The 18,462-nt window shown below is 35.6% G+C and overlaps 2 protein-coding genes across 41 annotated transcripts in view; one reads left to right on the top strand and one right to left on the bottom strand.

The window, feature by feature from the left end:
• The window catches only part of LOC143694170 (uncharacterized), a 42,290-nt gene extending 31,536 nt beyond the window's left edge, over nt 1-10,754 (bottom strand). For 18 of the 34 annotated variants that reach the window (XM_077179163.1, XM_077179169.1, XM_077179181.1 and 15 more), the window contains exons 1-2: nt 10,274-10,733; nt 1,073-1,208 (exon numbers count right to left, since the gene is read on the bottom strand). In XM_077179163.1, coding sequence (XP_077035278.1) covers nt 1,073-1,142 — 70 coding nt within the window. In that variant the 5' untranslated portion in view covers nt 1,143-1,208; nt 10,274-10,733. The other 16 variants (XM_077179172.1, XM_077179175.1, XM_077179176.1 and 13 more) reach the window with 10 other exon arrangements.
• PCLO (piccolo presynaptic cytomatrix protein) overlaps nt 1-18,462 on the top strand; it is a 324,118-nt gene that overhangs the window by 293,153 nt on the left and 12,503 nt on the right. The window lies entirely within an intron of this gene.

Raw genomic sequence — 18,462 nt, 5'->3', positions numbered from 1 at the left:
GGTGTACTTCATGAAAGCCATGGAAATTTCAGCAGCCTAATATTGGCATGAGAGAAGAGAGATCACACAATGAGAAACTTTTAGGTATGTGAAAAATACGGGAGTGGTGCTGGAGAATGCAGAAAAATTATATTTGAAGCATTTAGATGACTGAGCAACTAAAGTTCTGCAAATGATTCCTGAAGGTGGGAAATCTGTCCACTGAGCTGAGACTCAACAGCTTTTACTCTATTAGTTAGAGTAGCAACATTTTTGTCCTTCTCTATAGGTGATCTTTAACTCCCCAGGTTATCACAGGGCTGATTCACTGTACTGTATTTACCTTAAATAAGCAGAACTGTATTTCAGAAAGTTGCTTACATAAATGTAAGGAATCCTTTGTGACACAAACTTTTTGGAAGTCAGATAGCCTGTCTTGTCTTCAGAGAATTATCCAAATTATGTAATTTTTTTTTGCTCCTCTAGTTGGTTTCTGTACTGATGCTAGTGGCTTTTTTTTTTTGGTCTTTTTTCCTTTTTTATTGCAGTAAATTGTGAAAGGGAAGGTAGGATCTATGAACCATTTCAAGTGGAAAATTTGTGTAATGCTACATGGTAGGATCAAAACCGTTATAAGCAATTTAAAATTAACTAACATAACTGTAACTTCATGATCTTAAATTTGAGCCCAAATATTTAGACTGGATTGGTTCAACAAGCAAATACTTTGTGCTGAGGCAAGGTAGATTCCTAGGATTAGACTATTTCAATGATATATATGCTTACATTTGAACAAATGAACATATATACATACACATGTGTTAGGATCCGATTATCAAAAGATGCTTCTGCCCAAATTAAGATGCAAATGAGACCATATGCAAATGTCAGGAGTATGAATTTTATTGAGGAGTGGATATGTGGTAGGGAGAGCAGAGAAAGAAGAGAGAAATATTAAATAGAAATGCAGTCACCACCACATGCATGTATATATAGACATATGTACACATATATAAGTTACTGAATCTCACATAGATATATACATACATATGGACATATATATATATTATGACTTAATAGTTTTTTTACATACCTCTTTGGAAATAAAAAACAAACCAGGGTTCTGAAAGAAATGCTTCATCTGTGTCTGTGGGGTTCTTCATTATTCAAAATACTGCTTTTGTTTCATTAACTTTTATTATCTGGAGAATGAACATCACTGTTTTTAACTGCAATGGATAATAACAAAAAAAGATTAGACCTGTGTTGCATAGTGGCTCTGATATAAAAAGGCAACAAATCCTATTAATATTCAGTTTTACAATTGACTTTTACCTGTCAATTGTAATGGTCTTCCATGTTATAAACATTTTAAATAACTTGATGATTAGTGATTTCATTGGAAATTTCTTTAGAATCTTAAATAAAGGATAAGGAAAATTATGATCTGATATTTAATATTTTGCAAGCAGGACCTGCTTAAGTAGTTTGGGCATTTAGCTGAATAAAAAAGTTTTATTTCAGTCTCTTACTCATTCTGGTTCTATGTTAATTACCTAATTAAAAACTTAGAGTCTTGTCTAGTCTACATAAAAAAAACCTTAATTCAATATCTTTTTACAGCTGGGACCTCTGAAATAGGTAATACAATGAGAAATTTCATCATGGGATTTATGGGAGGTTCAGCCACTTAAATAAAAAAATTATAATCAATGGAATGAAATAACCAATCTGAAGGTAAAATCAATCTGACCTATTTTAGAATTCTCTTTGCAAGTAAAACCAACTATATTCTAGATGAGCAATCCCCCAGATGAAGACAGCAGCACTCAGACAGATGAATCCTAGTAGCAGGATTACCTAATGTCCAACAGATGTTAGATGACAGTCACTGTAAAACATTATTCTAAATGCATCAAGAAGTAACTTTTAAGCACATTTAACTTTATTTGAAAAAAATGCTAATTTGATTTGGTCTGAAGTTCTAAAATGACTGCTGTGCTCAACACTAAGTGCAATTACCATTTGGAGTGTTAAGTTCCATATTTATCTTGAACTAACAAGAACCACGAGATGGTGTCAATTTGGGGTTTTTTTTGTTTTATTTGTTAGAAAAGGCTCTAATTAGGGCATGAAAAATAGAATAGGGGAGAAATTTTGGGTTAACGTTCTACTCAGATACAGCATAACTATTTTGAAATCATAGACAGATAATTGTTATAGAGAACCAGGATGAACACTGAAGCTGGTCAAAAATCTACCAATTTTGTGCATCTGCAGATAGCAAGTACTAATTCTATTTAATTGCATTTATATAATTTAGTATTTTCATTACTCAGAATTCAGTGTTTCTAACCAATTTGATGGGGATGGGTTTTTTTTAGTTTTGATTCTTTATTTTATTGATTTGTTGGGGATTTGTTTGTTTGTTTGTTTGTTTGTTTGTGTTGGTTGGTTGGTTTGTTGGTTGGCTGGTTGGTTGGTTTGTTGGTTTGTTGGTTGGTTGGTTTTTTAACAAGGCGAAAGGAATTTTGCCAGGATTAGTGATCAATTTAGCAATTTAGCAAAAGTTTCTCTTTTGGTTCCTCTTGAGGAAAACCCCATACTAGTTCTCTCTTCTTTCCACCTTCCAAATCTCCCTGGAAATAGCAAAAAAAACCCAAAAAAACCCCCAAAAAACCCAGCACTGTAGAGATGATATCCTGTAGAATTCTTCCATAGATTCATTTATTAACACAAAACTCATTAGAAAGAAGTAGGAACATTCCTGATTCACTGTATCTTGAGTTCTGTAGATCTACAGTTACTGAATGCCTCCTAGGTTTTTTTTGCCTCTCAGGAAAGAATTTCACCCATAAAAGATGTTAGCAGACAGCAGGCTCCCCTGTTGACCTGTGACAGGCCTGGCAAGAAGCTCTGGATGCCTAAAGAGATCAGATGAGCTCTTCTCTGGGTCCTGTACCTCTGTGGAGATAGTGGGTCTGTCCCTGCTCACATCATAGTAGCTCACCAAGAATCATAGCAGACAGAGTCAAAATCTGTTACAATCTTGAGGGAAAAATCACAACAGAAAACACAAGTAGATCATATTAAAACACAACACATAGAATAAGTAACTTCCTCTTTTTTTAGACAGCATCACTAATATTTATCATCAATGGCAGTTCAATCTTTCTCAGATTTGAACTATATACATAACATATAATTTTAAAATTAGGCCTTAGGAGAGGCATGGAAATAATATTGACAGTTCAGGAAAGTTTACTCTCAAATACTTTAGTGATTTCTTCAGGGCTGAAAACCCACCAGTATTTAGACTTTTAACTCACTGTTGGTTAATGGAAGGAAGAAAAGGATCCTTCACCAGCTGGGAAGCTGGAATAACAAACTCTGGGACTCCTAGAGGAGCAAAGATGAAACTGGAGAATAGGGGACAAAGGTGATGTGGGAACTTGTCGGAGGTCATACAATAATTTTAATGTTCCACACCATGGGCCTGTTTGGAAGCACAGACTTTCAAAGTTTGGGGAGTGGGTAGCCCATGATGAAATCTGGCATATGTCTGTCAAAACAAGAGTGAGGAAAAGCATAAATTTCATTCTTTAGATTTTTCTTGTGAAGAGTAACAAGGGACTGAAATGTCCTTGAGCTCTGAGGTGTTCCCAGGCTGTTACATTCCTTCTTTTGATTTTAGACTAACAGTTGGGCCAGAGAACCCAACCTGCTCACTTAGAACTGCCAAGCTGTCTTTAGATAAACTCCATGTTCAGCTGAGTCCAGCACACTTCATGAACACTCATGCCCAGCATTATAAAACTTTGGGATTCACCACCAACATTCAATTTATATGGAGCACACCCAGCCATACATTATCAGACAGAAAGATGTATCCAATGCATCTGAGCTCTCCAGCTCCCTCCAGCAAAAAAGGAACAATGAAGAACTCAGCTTGCATTCATGCTATGGCACTGCTGACTTCTATCTCCTGCAGCAAAACCCTGGAATGAACTGGACTTGCTTTCATGTAGTTGTGCTAACTTGTTGATAGCACCACGGCTATATTTAAAGCTCTTTTCCTGAGGCAGATTTTCTTTATTGCTGACAGTAAAACAGATGTGCTATAAAAAGAGATTTTTTGTTTTCAAACAGTTGGGAAATAATGCAAGGACCACAAAACAGATTCAATATTCTTTAGACTTCTTTAAAATGAGCAAAACTATGAAAACATGCAATTGGTGCCCAAAGCAATTTTAAAAATACTGAAAGTCCTGGCATTGGAGGCAATGTCTTTTTCCCACAAAGCAATAGATTTTTTTCATGGTTTCATGGCAAAATGTGCAGTCTCCACTCTGTTCTGCTCCAAACAGAGATTAAAACACTCTTCAAATCAGATTTTTTTTCCAAGAAGGTCACTTGTAAAATGAAAGCAACAATTTTTCTTGAAACAATATTAATTTAGAAAATGTCATTGTGATAATTATTACTTGCAAACTGGGCTGTAAAATTAACTATGCAGGGAGCAGGTCATAGGAAAGGATTCTTCCCTTCCACTGGGTGCTTGTTATTATGATGAAGATGAAGCCAGACTCTTCTCAGAACTCAGCAGTCAGAAATAGGAAATAGATAACATTCACAAGCTGAAGAAAAAGAAATTCTAACTGAATAAAGGGGAAATAAAAAGCAACCTAAACCAACAAACCAAACTAAAACACACAAAATAAAGTTTTTCTCTACAAAACTCTACAGAAATATTCTGTTCAGCCTCATCTAATGTGGAAGTTAACCCTGTGAGTGTGAGGTTGGACTGGAGTGCTGCAGCAGTCCTTTGCTCTGTGAATCATTCTATCAGTTACAATTGCTTCATAAAGCACACTTCAAACCAGCATTATCTCTGTAAAATGTCATTTTTCCTTTCCCTGAACCTCATCTCTCCCTTCATGGTGGCATAAGGCGTGTGCTGATTCAGGTTAGGTGACTAACCCAAAATCAAAGCACTGGGGTGGGGCAGGGAGGGGGTGAGGTTACAGTGGGCAGGATCCTTTCTGCCAACGAGCTCATTAGGCAGCTGTACAAACATTATGGCTACAGGAGATGAAATCAGGGACACTGTGTGGGAAGCAGTAAGCAGGAATTTGGAGAGAGCTCTTTCACCACCAGTGCCTGTTTATGACTTTTTAAGACTTGGTGATTAGTTACAGGTGACAATCTTTTCAGCTAGACTGGTGCAGAGGATGGTATAATCTTCTTTAGGAGAACATCTCATCAGAAAGTGTTTAAAGCAGCAATCTGCTTCAACTGTTTATTAAAACTCCATAGTGTTTTTCATAATCACTGAGCTGGTTGAATTCCTCCTGGGTAATTGCTTGATGTTCCCTGCTGCAACTGCCTACAATTAATGTATTCTTTTCTTTCCCTAATGACAACAAAACCTGGAATATCTGATCACAGGCTTTGTAAATAAGGGGTTATTAAAAAAACCAAAATTGTTAAATAACAGAAAAAAAAATCCAAGCCAGGTTGTTTATTTTGCACATTCTTTTTCTGAAAGGATGATGGTTTTGCGGTAAATCACTGAGGAAAACTCAGTAATTTTTTTTTTTTTGGTCAATGCCAGTTGCACCAGTTTTGTCTTTTGACAGCAGAGGAGCTAATTCTGCCTTTACTAGTGCCTGTTTTCAAAGCATAACAAACAGCTTTCAAAATCAGAAAGCACAGTACTCAGTGGGGTAGCAGACTTGCCTTATGTTTCTTGAAGCATTCTTGATAAAAAAAATACTCCTTTGCTGGAGCTTATATGTCACATGGAAGAAGGCAGTGAATTCAGCATGAATTGAAAGCTCATTATCTTCTTGCCTCTATGTGCTTCTCTGGGATAGTTTACAAAAGTAATGAAGATTACCAATGTACATTTAGTTGCCATTACTCTCTTTAACTGTAGTTGCCTCACCTTTCTGATTGGAAGTACTACTTATAATTATTTATATTTCGGTGAAAATAATGATTGTAAACATATAATACAGACCACTATCCCTTCTAAATTTTAGGGGTTTGCTAACTACAACTAGAATTATTATTATTATTAAGGGATAAACCCAAAAATTTTTCAAAGAAGAAGTAGTGCAAGCTCTTGAAATTATTTATCACAAAAGGTCTGAGATAGAAATTTTGAGTTTTTGATGGAAATTGTGACTATTAGCTTACAGAATAATGGGCATCTCAGGCTAAGCTCTATTTAATGTAGAGCTTGTTTATGTTGTGCTACTGAATTTTATTGTATGGATTTTATTTTGAAATTGGAAGTTGAGTGCTTTGCACAGGATAATTAGAGCCTTGTGAGCCATTTCAGGAGCAAGTTTGCAGTCTCCCACATCAGTATGATGGTCCTTGGTCAGAATCATGGACTTAAAAGTCTGCATTCTTTCCTGCAGCCAAACTATGTTGGGGAGGAGGAATGAAAATGTCCAGAGAAGTTAAATGGGTGCTCACCTGAATTACAATGCTCAAATTACAGACAAGAAGATAGTAAAATGTATAGATTTGACTGGTAAATAAAGCTTTTCTCTCTTTGGAAGAGCTACCAACAGAGAGACCTTATGACTTCAACACCGAGTGGAACATGAATCTAACAGCACTCAGAGACTTGAGGTTCGGCAATGGATCCCAAAGTTTTGCTTCTGAAAACTCATGCAAGGGGACTTGTGGTACATGTGGTCAGGAGAGGGTAAAATTGGGCATCAAAGATAAAACAAATAAACATAAAATAACTTCAAAGATAAAACAAGGTCTTCAGCTTCTTTGGCCATGAAATCCTGTATTTCACAATGATAATCACAACAGAGAAATAATTAGCACTACCACCAATCAATAAGTCCATTTAAATTCATATGAGTATGAATATGTCATATTTTCCAAATCAGATAGACAACTTGATCCTATTCTCAGGGAAGAAAAAACAGGTCAATTTTACATGATGAATCCAGATATCATAATTTGAATTTGAGAAAGTTCATAGATTTTAGCAAAACATTTCCTTCCTACAGTAGATCATAATCTGAATTGATCTTTAGTGATTTTATTGATGTTCCTGAACTGATCTATATCCCTACCTCAATATTTGCATATTTAAACGTTTCTGCCTTTATTTTTATGCCTATGTTCTCAGTGATTTCTTACTTTCGTTGGGAACTTAGTAAAAATCTGTTCAATCACTAAATACTGTCAAATGCTGATGAGAACTCCTGAATCAGTCTTTGAATCCTTTTTTTTTCCCTCCGTACTCAATCATTTAATATTTTGCATGTCCATTATCAGTTAAAATTATTTCTGAGATTTTATACAGCTGGTAATATTTTTTATGGCCTAGAATTAAGCGATTTCTATTCTGTGAGAAAATGTACATCACAGACAGTTTTTTGTGACAGATGCAGAAAAAATTTGTTGGGCATAAAATTGCTCACAAATAGCACTGAAATTTCAACCTGGCACTGGTTCTTCTATGTGATGATAAAGGAGGAGTTTGATCTGATACTTTACTGTTTGCAAGGCTCTCTCTGGTGGTGCTGAGTATCTCAGCTGGTGTGGTATCTAACCATGGGCAGGCACCAGCTTGGCAAGTCATTCTTCATCAATATTACCCAAAGGGACAGTGTGTTTTCTTGGGTTTGAGCCAATTCCAAGCAGATATTCAGTAGTCATATTGTGTCTCTCTTTAGGTTATCTAAAAAGGCAGTGCTGTAGAATTTTTAAATATTCTTTACTTCATCAAGACTCCTTTTGTGGTGGCTCTTTGGAGGAAAGTATCTTCTTCAGTTTATGTACGCCTAAACTGGAGGTTTAATAAATCTGTAGATCGGATTTTTATTCAATCTTCTCTCTCCAGTATGAAATTCTTTTTGAATAAGTAAAAAATACAGGAAAATATATGTTCTGGTTTCCTAAATCTGTCTTTGTTTTTAGTTTATCCCTCCCCCCTTATTTTCTGTTCTAAATTCACTGAAATTGTAAAGAAAGGCTGTGCAATTTCTTCAGGTATTGGCATCATATTAATGGATGATGATTGCAAAGGCAATGCTATACTTTATTACGCATTAATAATGAGAACATAACAGTAATAGTTTGGGTTCTTTTCCATGTACCAGGTATTTTACATTTCCAAACTCACCAGGCATGTTTTGAAAAACATGCAAAGAATCTATGCTGTACTTTCTGTTTGTGAAGTCTTGCAAAACCCTACTTTCAATTCCCATATGCACAGCTTTAATTTTTAAATGTAAATTATGAGAAAGACTTCAACAGTCATCTTCAAAAGAGCAGTATTAAATCTCAGAGATTCTTGACAAAATCATGAGGGTTGGCCTCAGTGCATAAAGTCTATGAAGTATTAACTCTCAAAACAGGACTAAGCTTTTTCAGTTGCCAGAAAGTAAATCAACAGGAGATGTCAGAGCATTAGCTCTCCATGAGATACTCCTTTGTATTCATTATTGTAAAGATTCAGCTAATTATAAAAGTTCCACTGCATGCATACTGCCCAGAGCAGAAAAGGATTTTCAATTAGTTACAAAATAGTTGAGTTTCTTTTTATCTACAGACAGATGGTGTATGCTTCAGTGCCTTCAGAAAATGGAGAGAGAGTTTTTGAGCCAGATAGATACAAACACCAACCTATGTGTGTTTTCTTATTCACCTTTTCTGGTGCACATCATTTTGAGAAAACTTTCATCAGAAAAGTTTTCCATTTGCAGGTGGAATTGATATAAAATCCAGATGAAGGCCATGAAATCATAGCTTCAAACCCCCTTATTTGAAACACCCTCAGATTCCAAGATGGGATTACCTCTTTTCTGTGTGGTGCCAGGGAAAGGTCCCAACATCTGAAAGGAATCAGTCTCTGACTTTTTATTTCTCTAAAAAGTCCTGAAAAAATATTTTAGGTGATCCTATTGAAAATTTTCAGTCTTGCACTATAAATCATCTCTGCTACAAATCTATCATATTCTCCCATGAATGAATATTAGGCCCTTTTATTTTACTAAAATCCATGATTCCCAGGTCACCTTTCTTTGTGAGAGAACTTTGACTGTCTCTCCCATTTCCCATGGAAGTTCAGAAAGTCAGAAACATTTGTGGCATTTTCACCTCTACAGAATATTGTGACCTCTTCTGTAGCATCATTTTGCCACCTGGAACATGGAATTAAACTGTTGACTTTTGTCATTGTTTTTTATGTTATATATAATTCCAATTAACTGTTTTCTTACCAATTCACAAACACTCTAAATAGAACTACATTTTCCCTTTCTTTTTTTCTTTCCATCATTTCAGTCTTCATCACAAATCTGTGAGTGGATTTGCATAAGTGCTGTGCTGTCCCTGTACTTTTTCTTCTGCTCTAGGTTTTTATATAATATTTTTTATTCAAAGATATCTCTGTGGAGCTCAGCCATACACATCAGTTCAACAGTGCAATGAAATACCAACTTTAGGATGTCTGTTAGAGCAGCTTGAGGGAACCAGCATTGCATGAAATAAAGAATAATGGCTCGGCTGAGTGCCGAATGAGAGGGAAAATGTAAAGTATGCATTCCAACAAAATGCAGGTACATTAGTCTGTAAGGATTTCTGGTGGAAGGTTAAAAACTTGAAAAAAAAAAAAAAGGCATTTAATAGAAAACTCCAGGCAAGAGCCAAAAGGTAAATTGATATTTCTCCAGACTGGCAACTTTAGGAACTATGCCCATATTACTGTAAGATGCTTTCAAGCATCAGTCCTCCACAGACTATAGAACTCTGAATAATACTATGGAATGCTCTGCAGACCATATCTGTTCATCTCTCCTGAACAAAATTTGGATTAACAGTTTGTTTTTTTTTTTTTAGTTTTGACTGAGCTGATTCTATATTAATCCTGATTAATGGAAAGGATCATCCTCCATTGCTCTGTTGGGCAGATTATGCAGGTAGTAGAATCCCAGTAGAGATTACAAGTATTCATTCTTATGCTAAAATTTCCTAGGTTCTCTACAGCCAGCCCCAAAATGCTCTGATGGTCCTGGAAGACAGATTTGGTTTTCTTTCCTATGTTAGTCACAATGAGCTTTGTTAGCATTATCACAGCTCTTACTGTCACACAGAACAGGCAACATCTCTTACACTTAGTAGTCCTATTAGCAACAATAATTTCAGTAATCGTTCCTATTTAATGCAAGAGAAAGAGCATCTCAACAGTGAGCTGCTAGCACTGCACCAGGAAATGTAAGTATGCAAAAGGAAATCTATTAATATAAGAGCATACCTGTCTTCCACATGAACAGTCAGTGCAGAAGCCTTTGCTCTGGTGCCCAAGCTGTGCAGCACACACGGCTGTGCTCTCCAGTGTGTAGCTCCAGGGAGGTATGAGCAAGACTTTAAGCATATTTCACTGAAAGTGCCTCAGAGCTGCAGTATAAATCTGAGGGGGAATCTGGAAATCATGATGTGAGGAGTGAATAGGCTTGTTCTTACCAAAAATTTTCATCTCCAGCTATCATGATAGTGTGCCTACTAGGTTTATAGCACAAAAGAGTGCTAACATATTGTGTTAGGTTTGGTATGTGTATGGATGTATTTGTGTATACAAATGCCATCTTCCACCTCCTTCTCAAAGAAAGCCTTATTAAGTTACATATGCCACCATGTGTTAAGTAATTTTTTTGTGGGCTATAAATGACTTGGCCAAGCTGTGAAATGAAACAGCTTGTTCCACTGCACTAACAGTGCAGGCTCAGTGCTTATTGTCTGTGCAGTAAATGTTCGATGAGTCACTCTCCAAACGAAGCCACATCATATGCGCTCCTTACACCAAGTCCTTTTCACTGTGCATGCATCCTTGTGATAGGACAGCTCTATGACAAAGAGAAAATATCAAAATATACTATTGTTTGCCCTTTTAAGTCAGAAAACAGTGGTTTGTTGTTTTTTTTTTTTTTCAGGTTGATTACTGCTTTTAAAAACTTCAGTCTGTCTAGTAAAACTAAGCCTGTATTAGATTATTAGATGTTTAGGTAACATCTACTCCTGAAGTTAGAATTTTACCTTTGAACTAGTTTTCTATTTCTTTTTTCTAACAAAATAAATTCTCTTAAGACATATATTTAATTTTATCCATCTGCCTTTAAAGTTTTTGTTGTTGTTGTTGTTGTTGTTGTTTTCATTAGACTATATATCAAAAACACTACAAGGAATGAAAAATCACTGCTTAAACAGCCCTCTGCCAAAGCAAATAGGGAAGTTCCTAGGTATTCCTGTTATGCAACATGTTCTTGGGTTTACATTCAAATGCAACATGACTGCTTTTGCTTCTGCCTGACCCAGAAGTTCAGAGACATTATATAAATAAACTTTGTTTTCATGTCATTGTTCCCACTTCTGAGTGGTCAGCAGGTTTCCTAACAGAAAACTACTTTTTGCAAATGCAACCTGCAAACATTTTGTTGTAATTGGTTTCATTTTTAGCTGGTTTTATTTAGGAAATACACTGTTCTTACAGCATCTTCTAAGCACTCCATGTATTTCAATTTAGGTTGGCGAATATTCGTTTTCATTGCAAGTAAAAAAATATTCTGTTCAAATTATTTGTCTCTCTTTGGATTCCCAAAAATGAATACAATAAATGTAAAACCCACTTGGTGATCTAGTCTTTCCTCTCCTGATATTATGCTACATAAGACTTCTGAATTGTATTTTTAATTATTTTATCCTCTTTATTATATCTTTAAGGACATTTTCCATTATCTCTTGCTACCATCCACGTGACTCATTTTTCTCCCCTTAAAGTGCTTATATTATTTCAATTGTACTTCCATTGTATTTTAACATAAGACAAATGGACTTTCATCCATTTCCTAGGTTTTCCAGCATTTCAAGCCAGAATGTCTAATTTCTCAAAATCAAGCTGACACAATGAATAAATAAATCTGTTGTGATATTCAACTTCATATGTATATTCAGATTGAGCAGGTGTAAAATTTTTCATTATTTTGACACAGAAAGTGAAAGCTGTCTCAGAAGGGATTTTGTAATTTCAGACTATGTTGTTGAACTCTCAAAATCTTTCATATCAAAACTAAGAAAAGATAAAAAATGTCTTTATCGTGAGAGAGGGAAAGTAGCTTAAAAACTGTCATTTTTTATTGAGAACCTAAGCAAATCTAACAAAATCCTCCCTGTTTTTGTATAGGTGAGACCCATTTTGTGTTCTCATACTGACATGGGAAAAAAGTGCAGACTCAGTCATCCTACTTTAATAACATATTTATGCTGTGTTACACAAAGAGTATTGTAGCATTGTGCAAATACTTAACTGAACTGTTGTTGTGTCAAATTCAGACTTTTTCAGGCAGTTTGCAATTTTTTTCCTCCCTTTAGCAAAACATTTTCTCCTGGGTAAAGCTGCAGTAGAATAAGCTTAAATAGTCAAGGTTTAGGTTGCTCTGTATGTACAGCATTAGTTTTCTTCTTCTCCCTGTATGAAGTTTTTTTATACAAAAAGCCAGGGCAAAGTGTGCTTTTCATCATCAAAATTTCAGATGTGCTGTGGCAAGCCATCTTTTATGCAACTGAATCTGCAGCCTCTGATATGTCTCATTATGTAAGATGCTAAAATTGTGAAGACTATGAATAGATATTTAGACTTGGGCAGTGATTTATGGTGAGGATGAAAGGGAACAAAGGTGGTTGAAGAGAGTTTTTCCTTCTGAGACTGCACAGTTTCCCCTTTCAGATTCAGGCTGCACCTATCTTTGAAGTTCAATTAAAACCACAAGAATAATTTCAACCATCACTTTAGCTTTCTCTCAAGTTTTAGCTTTCTCTGAAGTTATGGAAAATTATGGAGCTGTATATTTAATTTTGATACTTTTAGCCTAGTTTCATTGGCTAAAAATCTGTTTTGCAAATGAAAGCCGTTAATTTGCCTCTCAACTAACACTTTAAAAAATGCAGGAATTACCTCCAAGGGCATTTATCCATCCAAAAAACAAAAGCTTAAAAAGGTATTATCCCTGCTGCCTACAAAATTCAGGGAGTTTGCATTAGACATAAACATCTCCTTATGAATAACCCTGTCATTAGTTTGTAATTATAAATCAGAGATACATTTTGGGGAAACCTGGTATTTGAGGGAAGTGCAGAGAGCCTGTTCATAGAATTATCACTTTAGAAACACAAGAATTCCCTTCCACAGAAGTGGAAGATATTTATAAATAAGAGATAATCTAGTAGGAGGTACTATGAGTTGTGTAAATATCTTGACTTCCCTCACTTCATTTTCTTTCTCTCTCTAGCTGCTACCAGTCAAATGCATACAGGTATCCTGTGTTCATCTTCATTGTTGAAATCAGCCTGTGGAGTGATCTCTGATCACCTACATTTGATATTTACAGGTCTCATTATTTTCCCTCCATTTATTCCAAATATCTCTATGGTACAGGGACAAGTCTGGCTAGATTATTGGAAAAAAAAAAATCTTTCTGGAGAAGGCTCTGATCCCCAATACTGTCATTTAGGTTACTGGCTTGGGCAACTTCTGATACTAGTGAAACTCTAATCAGATTCACCTCCTCAAACATTATTCCTTCATTATATTCTTCCCACCACCTCACTTTTCCTGCAACATTTTAGAAAGTCACACAACAGAATTAAAGCTGGTTGAAAGTGGATTGGTACATGTCTCTATTTTTCATATTTCAGCATATTGCAAAGTATCAGTGTTATTTTCCCACACATCACATTACTTCAGATCAAGAATTTTTACATATGGTATCAATGTACAGTCAGAAGTGAGTTTTGGTTTCATTTATTTTTTTGTTTTGTTTTGTTTTGCTTTTATCTTTCAAAATGATGAATAAAACCTACAAAATAGGGGCACACATAGAATGACCAATAAATGGAACAGAGCTTACTTTTTATTTTTCTGGGAACTATTCCACATCTCAACAGGCAAAATACTTTCTCTGTTTTCAAAATGTATTTCATACAACAGGGTTTTGTTTTTCTTTTGTTTTTTTACTTAAAATAAGGATTTGGGGAATGCAGGCTAAATTTCTGCAGAAGTATATTTAAATTTCTCTTGGCAGTGAGCCTGCTAGGTCTGAGAGTCACAATGTAAAGCTGTCAGCTTGTTCATATGCCTGAGCCTCAAATTCAGCCACCCTCAGTGCCCACTAAATTGTAAATTGTGTTTGCTGCAAGCAAAGTTGCTGAGTTCTGCTCCTCTCCCCCATTACACAATCGCACGTGCATCACATCCCAGGCACTGGGAGATATTAATGAAAGACCTTCCTTGCTCATCTCATAATATACAGCCTGTCCTCAGCAGTGCACAGTGCAAGGCAAGGAAGGGGAAGGAGAAAAGAGAGGAGCTCCTTGGGTTCCTGTCTGCTCCCACCACAGAGCATCCCTGTTCCCAGAGGGAGGGACAGAATAAATCATAACAACACCCAGCCCTTCTTTTGTAACAGCACAAAGCCTTTCCACAGGCAGATTAGGGAAGACTGAACACAAATTAGGGACCCTTAGCAGCTGGAGCTAGCTCCTCTTCAGAGCAGAAAGTTGTATTTATCTACAACCTTTCTCTGAGCTTTAGTTTGTCCCATGAGCTGTTGATTGCACTGTCCAGAGCAAACTGAGTATCCAGTTGTGAGAGGAGCAACAAATTTCAGAATATATTCAACCTCATATTTATTGAGAAAAACCCATGGTAGTGATCCCAAATGTATTTAAAGCACTTTGAGACAGGAGGAAGTGGTTGTTAAAACTGTATTAGATGTCTGATTTTTCTCACTGCAGAAAAAAAAAAAATATAAAACCAGCCTACAAAAGAAAACTGGAAATTTTCATAGGGAAAGAAATACATGTGCAAAAAGTAAAAGACAAAAACAAGGAAATAAAAAAAAAAGATAAGGACAGAAAATGTTGGAGCCAACATTGATAAGTGATGTTTATAAAGGTTATTAATCATTATTTTGAAGAAGCTTTGCCAGTAGCTCATGCCCAAGCAAGAGGACAAAAGGCATAAATGCAAACAGCTGGTACTGCAAGTAACTTGTGTGATGATAAAAAAAAAAAGAGAGAGAGAGAGAGAAAGATTTGCTTAAAAAAAGAATGGAAGGTTTTTGGCTGGCATTTTAACTTCTTGATACATGTATGTTTAAAATAATACTGAATACTTTTGCTTTATCTTCAGCTGGAGTTGTTTAGCTCTGATACTGAAATGTATATACTATATATATCTATATAGAGCCTATTATTTGCAGTAATACTGAATTATTTATTGCAATAGGATCATGTTATCTTGTTTTTCTGAAGCACAGCTGTCTGCTGGAGGACGAACATTTGATTCTTAAAATAGTGTTAAAGGAATCCAGCAGAAACATGTTTCTTGGTACAACAGCAGTGTGTTAGACAGAAAATTATGTCTGTACAAGCTTCATGGGTTACTGTGGAGACATTCTTGACAGTGGCAAGGTCCTCATCAGCCTTCCTAAGACTTTGTGTTTTCCCCTGGGATCACACTCCAAAGCCCTGTCTGTGTTGACATGATCAAAATTCCTCTCTTCACAGAAAACCCAGTCTTGGTTACTGAACCGAAACAACTCGAAGAGATGTTATTAGCTCCATCTCTGAGAGATGAAATCTGAGATCAGAAAGCTACTAAGGAACATTGGTCTTGTGACAGAACCCATCTTTTTTATTATCTTTAATCATGTCCCATATTTTTAAGCTGTAATTTTATCCATTTTTAATTCAAGTTTTCGAGACATGGATTGGAATCTCAGATTACTTAGATTTTATGACATGCTACTATACGTTCTGACTCTCTCAATATTGCAAACATATAGCTGAATACAAGATTTTGTTTCTTTAAGAAATACAGCTACATAGGAGTATTTTATTTGTTTTATTCTGGAATATATTATTTCTTATTACGCCATGTTAGACATAACTATCCAAGTCCAAGTCATTAAATACCTATGAGACAAACAGTAGTTAAGTACATCTAAAAAATTCCTTTATTGTATCAATACACACTGTACAGAGCCCTCAGTGGTACATTAATATAATCTCTCAGTGTATCAAAACAGATAAAGACCTAAGGAGATTATGCATCTCTTCAGTAGGCCAATAGCACTGAGAACTGTTTAGAAAGATTTTCCTCTGATTTAAAATCTTTCACGATAAAGTGTCTGATTCCATTTTCTACCTATTTTATAAACAATATTTTCATCTATAAGCCTCATTTGAAAAGAAGAATGCTGGGAAATATTTGTTAATTTTTTCCCTTGTATTTTATGTTTAATTCCCCTGCTGTAGCACCCCCCAGTCACTCTTCTGGAACAGGAGAGCCCATACCAATTTATACATAATTATGAAACAAAATGTCAGTTTATGTATTTTCCTGATTCTGTTTTCTGGCCATCTGGCATCCACTCAGGAAATTACTCAAGTATGATGTTTATCAAGTAGCAGCATTTAGGCATCTCATATTTAAATTTCCAAGTTTAACCTACTCATACATTAACCATCTATGTGAAAATCTGTGTGAAAATACATAGTCAACATCAGGAAGCCATTCAACTTATTCTAAGATAAAAGTGCAAATTATCTCAGAACTTTACATTTGGACAATTGAACTGAATAAAATTCCTGCCATTCTGCAGGAATGTTTACTTGCTCATCTAATGCATTGCTGAATTAGCCTTGATAACACAGAATGATGGGAGGCAGCTACTTACTTCTGTCTTGGGTAATTCTGTTTGACAACAGGCATTTGATTAAAAAAGAATGGGAGCACAATCCATACTTATCAATCTCTGGAATTGACAACAACAGTGCAGATGACACATCCTGTGATTTACAACAGCAGTCAATTAAAACTAATAGCAAAACTAATTAACCTTTCACAATGCAAAGTGTGACAGTTCTACTAGAACAACAGCTTTGGTGTTGCCATCACTACAGCAAATTTAAACTCCTTGACTTCTAAAATACCTTGCAGCAATTTAGTTAATAACCACCTCCTTTTAATTGTTAATAAATAATTAATAAATATGGTCCCCTAAAAAGAGGTGCGCAGTCATTAAAAAAAACAAGCATAAATGTTTTTAATCCTTTGTATAGATATAGATATATTGAAGAAATGGTTGCCTACAGGTGGCATGTTGCAAAGGTGAACACAATGCTGCTGTGCATGACTGTGGTCTTCTTGTGGTATATTAGTAAGTGTGTGTTTGATTCATATGAAACAGGTAAAATATCACACTAATTCAGCTTTAAAAACTCTTATCCTTTTTAATTTTTACTCTAGCACATGGTTGTAGAGCATCTCTTTTTCACTCCTTGTTTCCTAAGCTAAATTTGACAGTAATTTTTTAGTGCTTTACTATTTGGTTCCTTGCCACTGTGATAATCCTGTTTTGCACCTTTTTCATCTGAAAATAATTTTGATTGAGGGAAATGTTACTACTCGAGTTAAAAATTGTTTTTCATTTATTTGGGAAACCATATTAGTACTTCCCTGAAAAGATATGCACTATCTCTTTTTCAGAGTTGAATTGTAGCATTTATCATCATCCAGTGTATCAAAACACCTGCAATCAGTTCCATTCTCATATCACTTATGATTTATGTTTTCTAAACTTATATAAGAAGGCAAAATATTGTGATTGGGTGATGTATATTTTGATTTATTCCCACTAATGCAACTCTTGAGGTTATCCAATCCCACGACACCCTGAGGAAGTTTATTTCTGTCACACCAAACACAACATTCATGACACATTCATGTCCAGCTCAGCCCACTGTGAACTCTCACCAGCTCTAAGATGGTTTACTATTAACCATTCTCTTCATCACTGTATCTCTCATTTTCATCTAAAGAATCAACTCCACAAAACAAGGCACAGATGTTCTATTTTTGTTCACCCACCAAAGGAAAGATGTATGGAACTTATATACGAGAAAGGGGAAAAAGATAAGCAATAGAAGGAATAGGAATCCCTTCTGAGTCTACAAAACTCTGGTGGTTTCTAAAGTTTATTTGTTTTAGTGCAATGTTTCATAAGCCTGGTGTTCAGGCTCCTTCACACATGCTGTGGGAGAAATGAAAATTAGTATGGAAGTACAATAAAGCTATTATGCTTCATGTGTTTGCAGCTGTAGATCATTGTTTTCCCCACAATGTTTAAATGGTGAAGCAGGATTGCTTGTCCTAAAGAGTATCTGGCAATATAGAATAGTCCATGGAAAATTCCCAGATGCTGAGAAATAGTGTTGGAATATTTAAGTATAACTTGCTGGAAGAATATATCCTTTTTTTCTGTCTCACAACATCACAAGTGGCATCCAAACCAGCTCATCTCATCTTAAGCTTAATGCACACCCAAATGAAAAAGGAGGCACTAAGGCAATCAAGATGAGGTCCTAACAACTAATGCAAATAGAGCT

The sequence above is a fragment of the Agelaius phoeniceus genome, chromosome 5 (genome assembly GCF_051311805.1).
Source record: "Agelaius phoeniceus isolate bAgePho1 chromosome 5, bAgePho1.hap1, whole genome shotgun sequence".
In the NCBI taxonomy this organism is placed as follows: Eukaryota; Metazoa; Chordata; class Aves; order Passeriformes; family Icteridae; genus Agelaius; species Agelaius phoeniceus.
The sequence above is the reverse complement of the archived record's forward strand: the minus strand, read 5'-3'. Positions and strand labels throughout refer to the sequence as shown.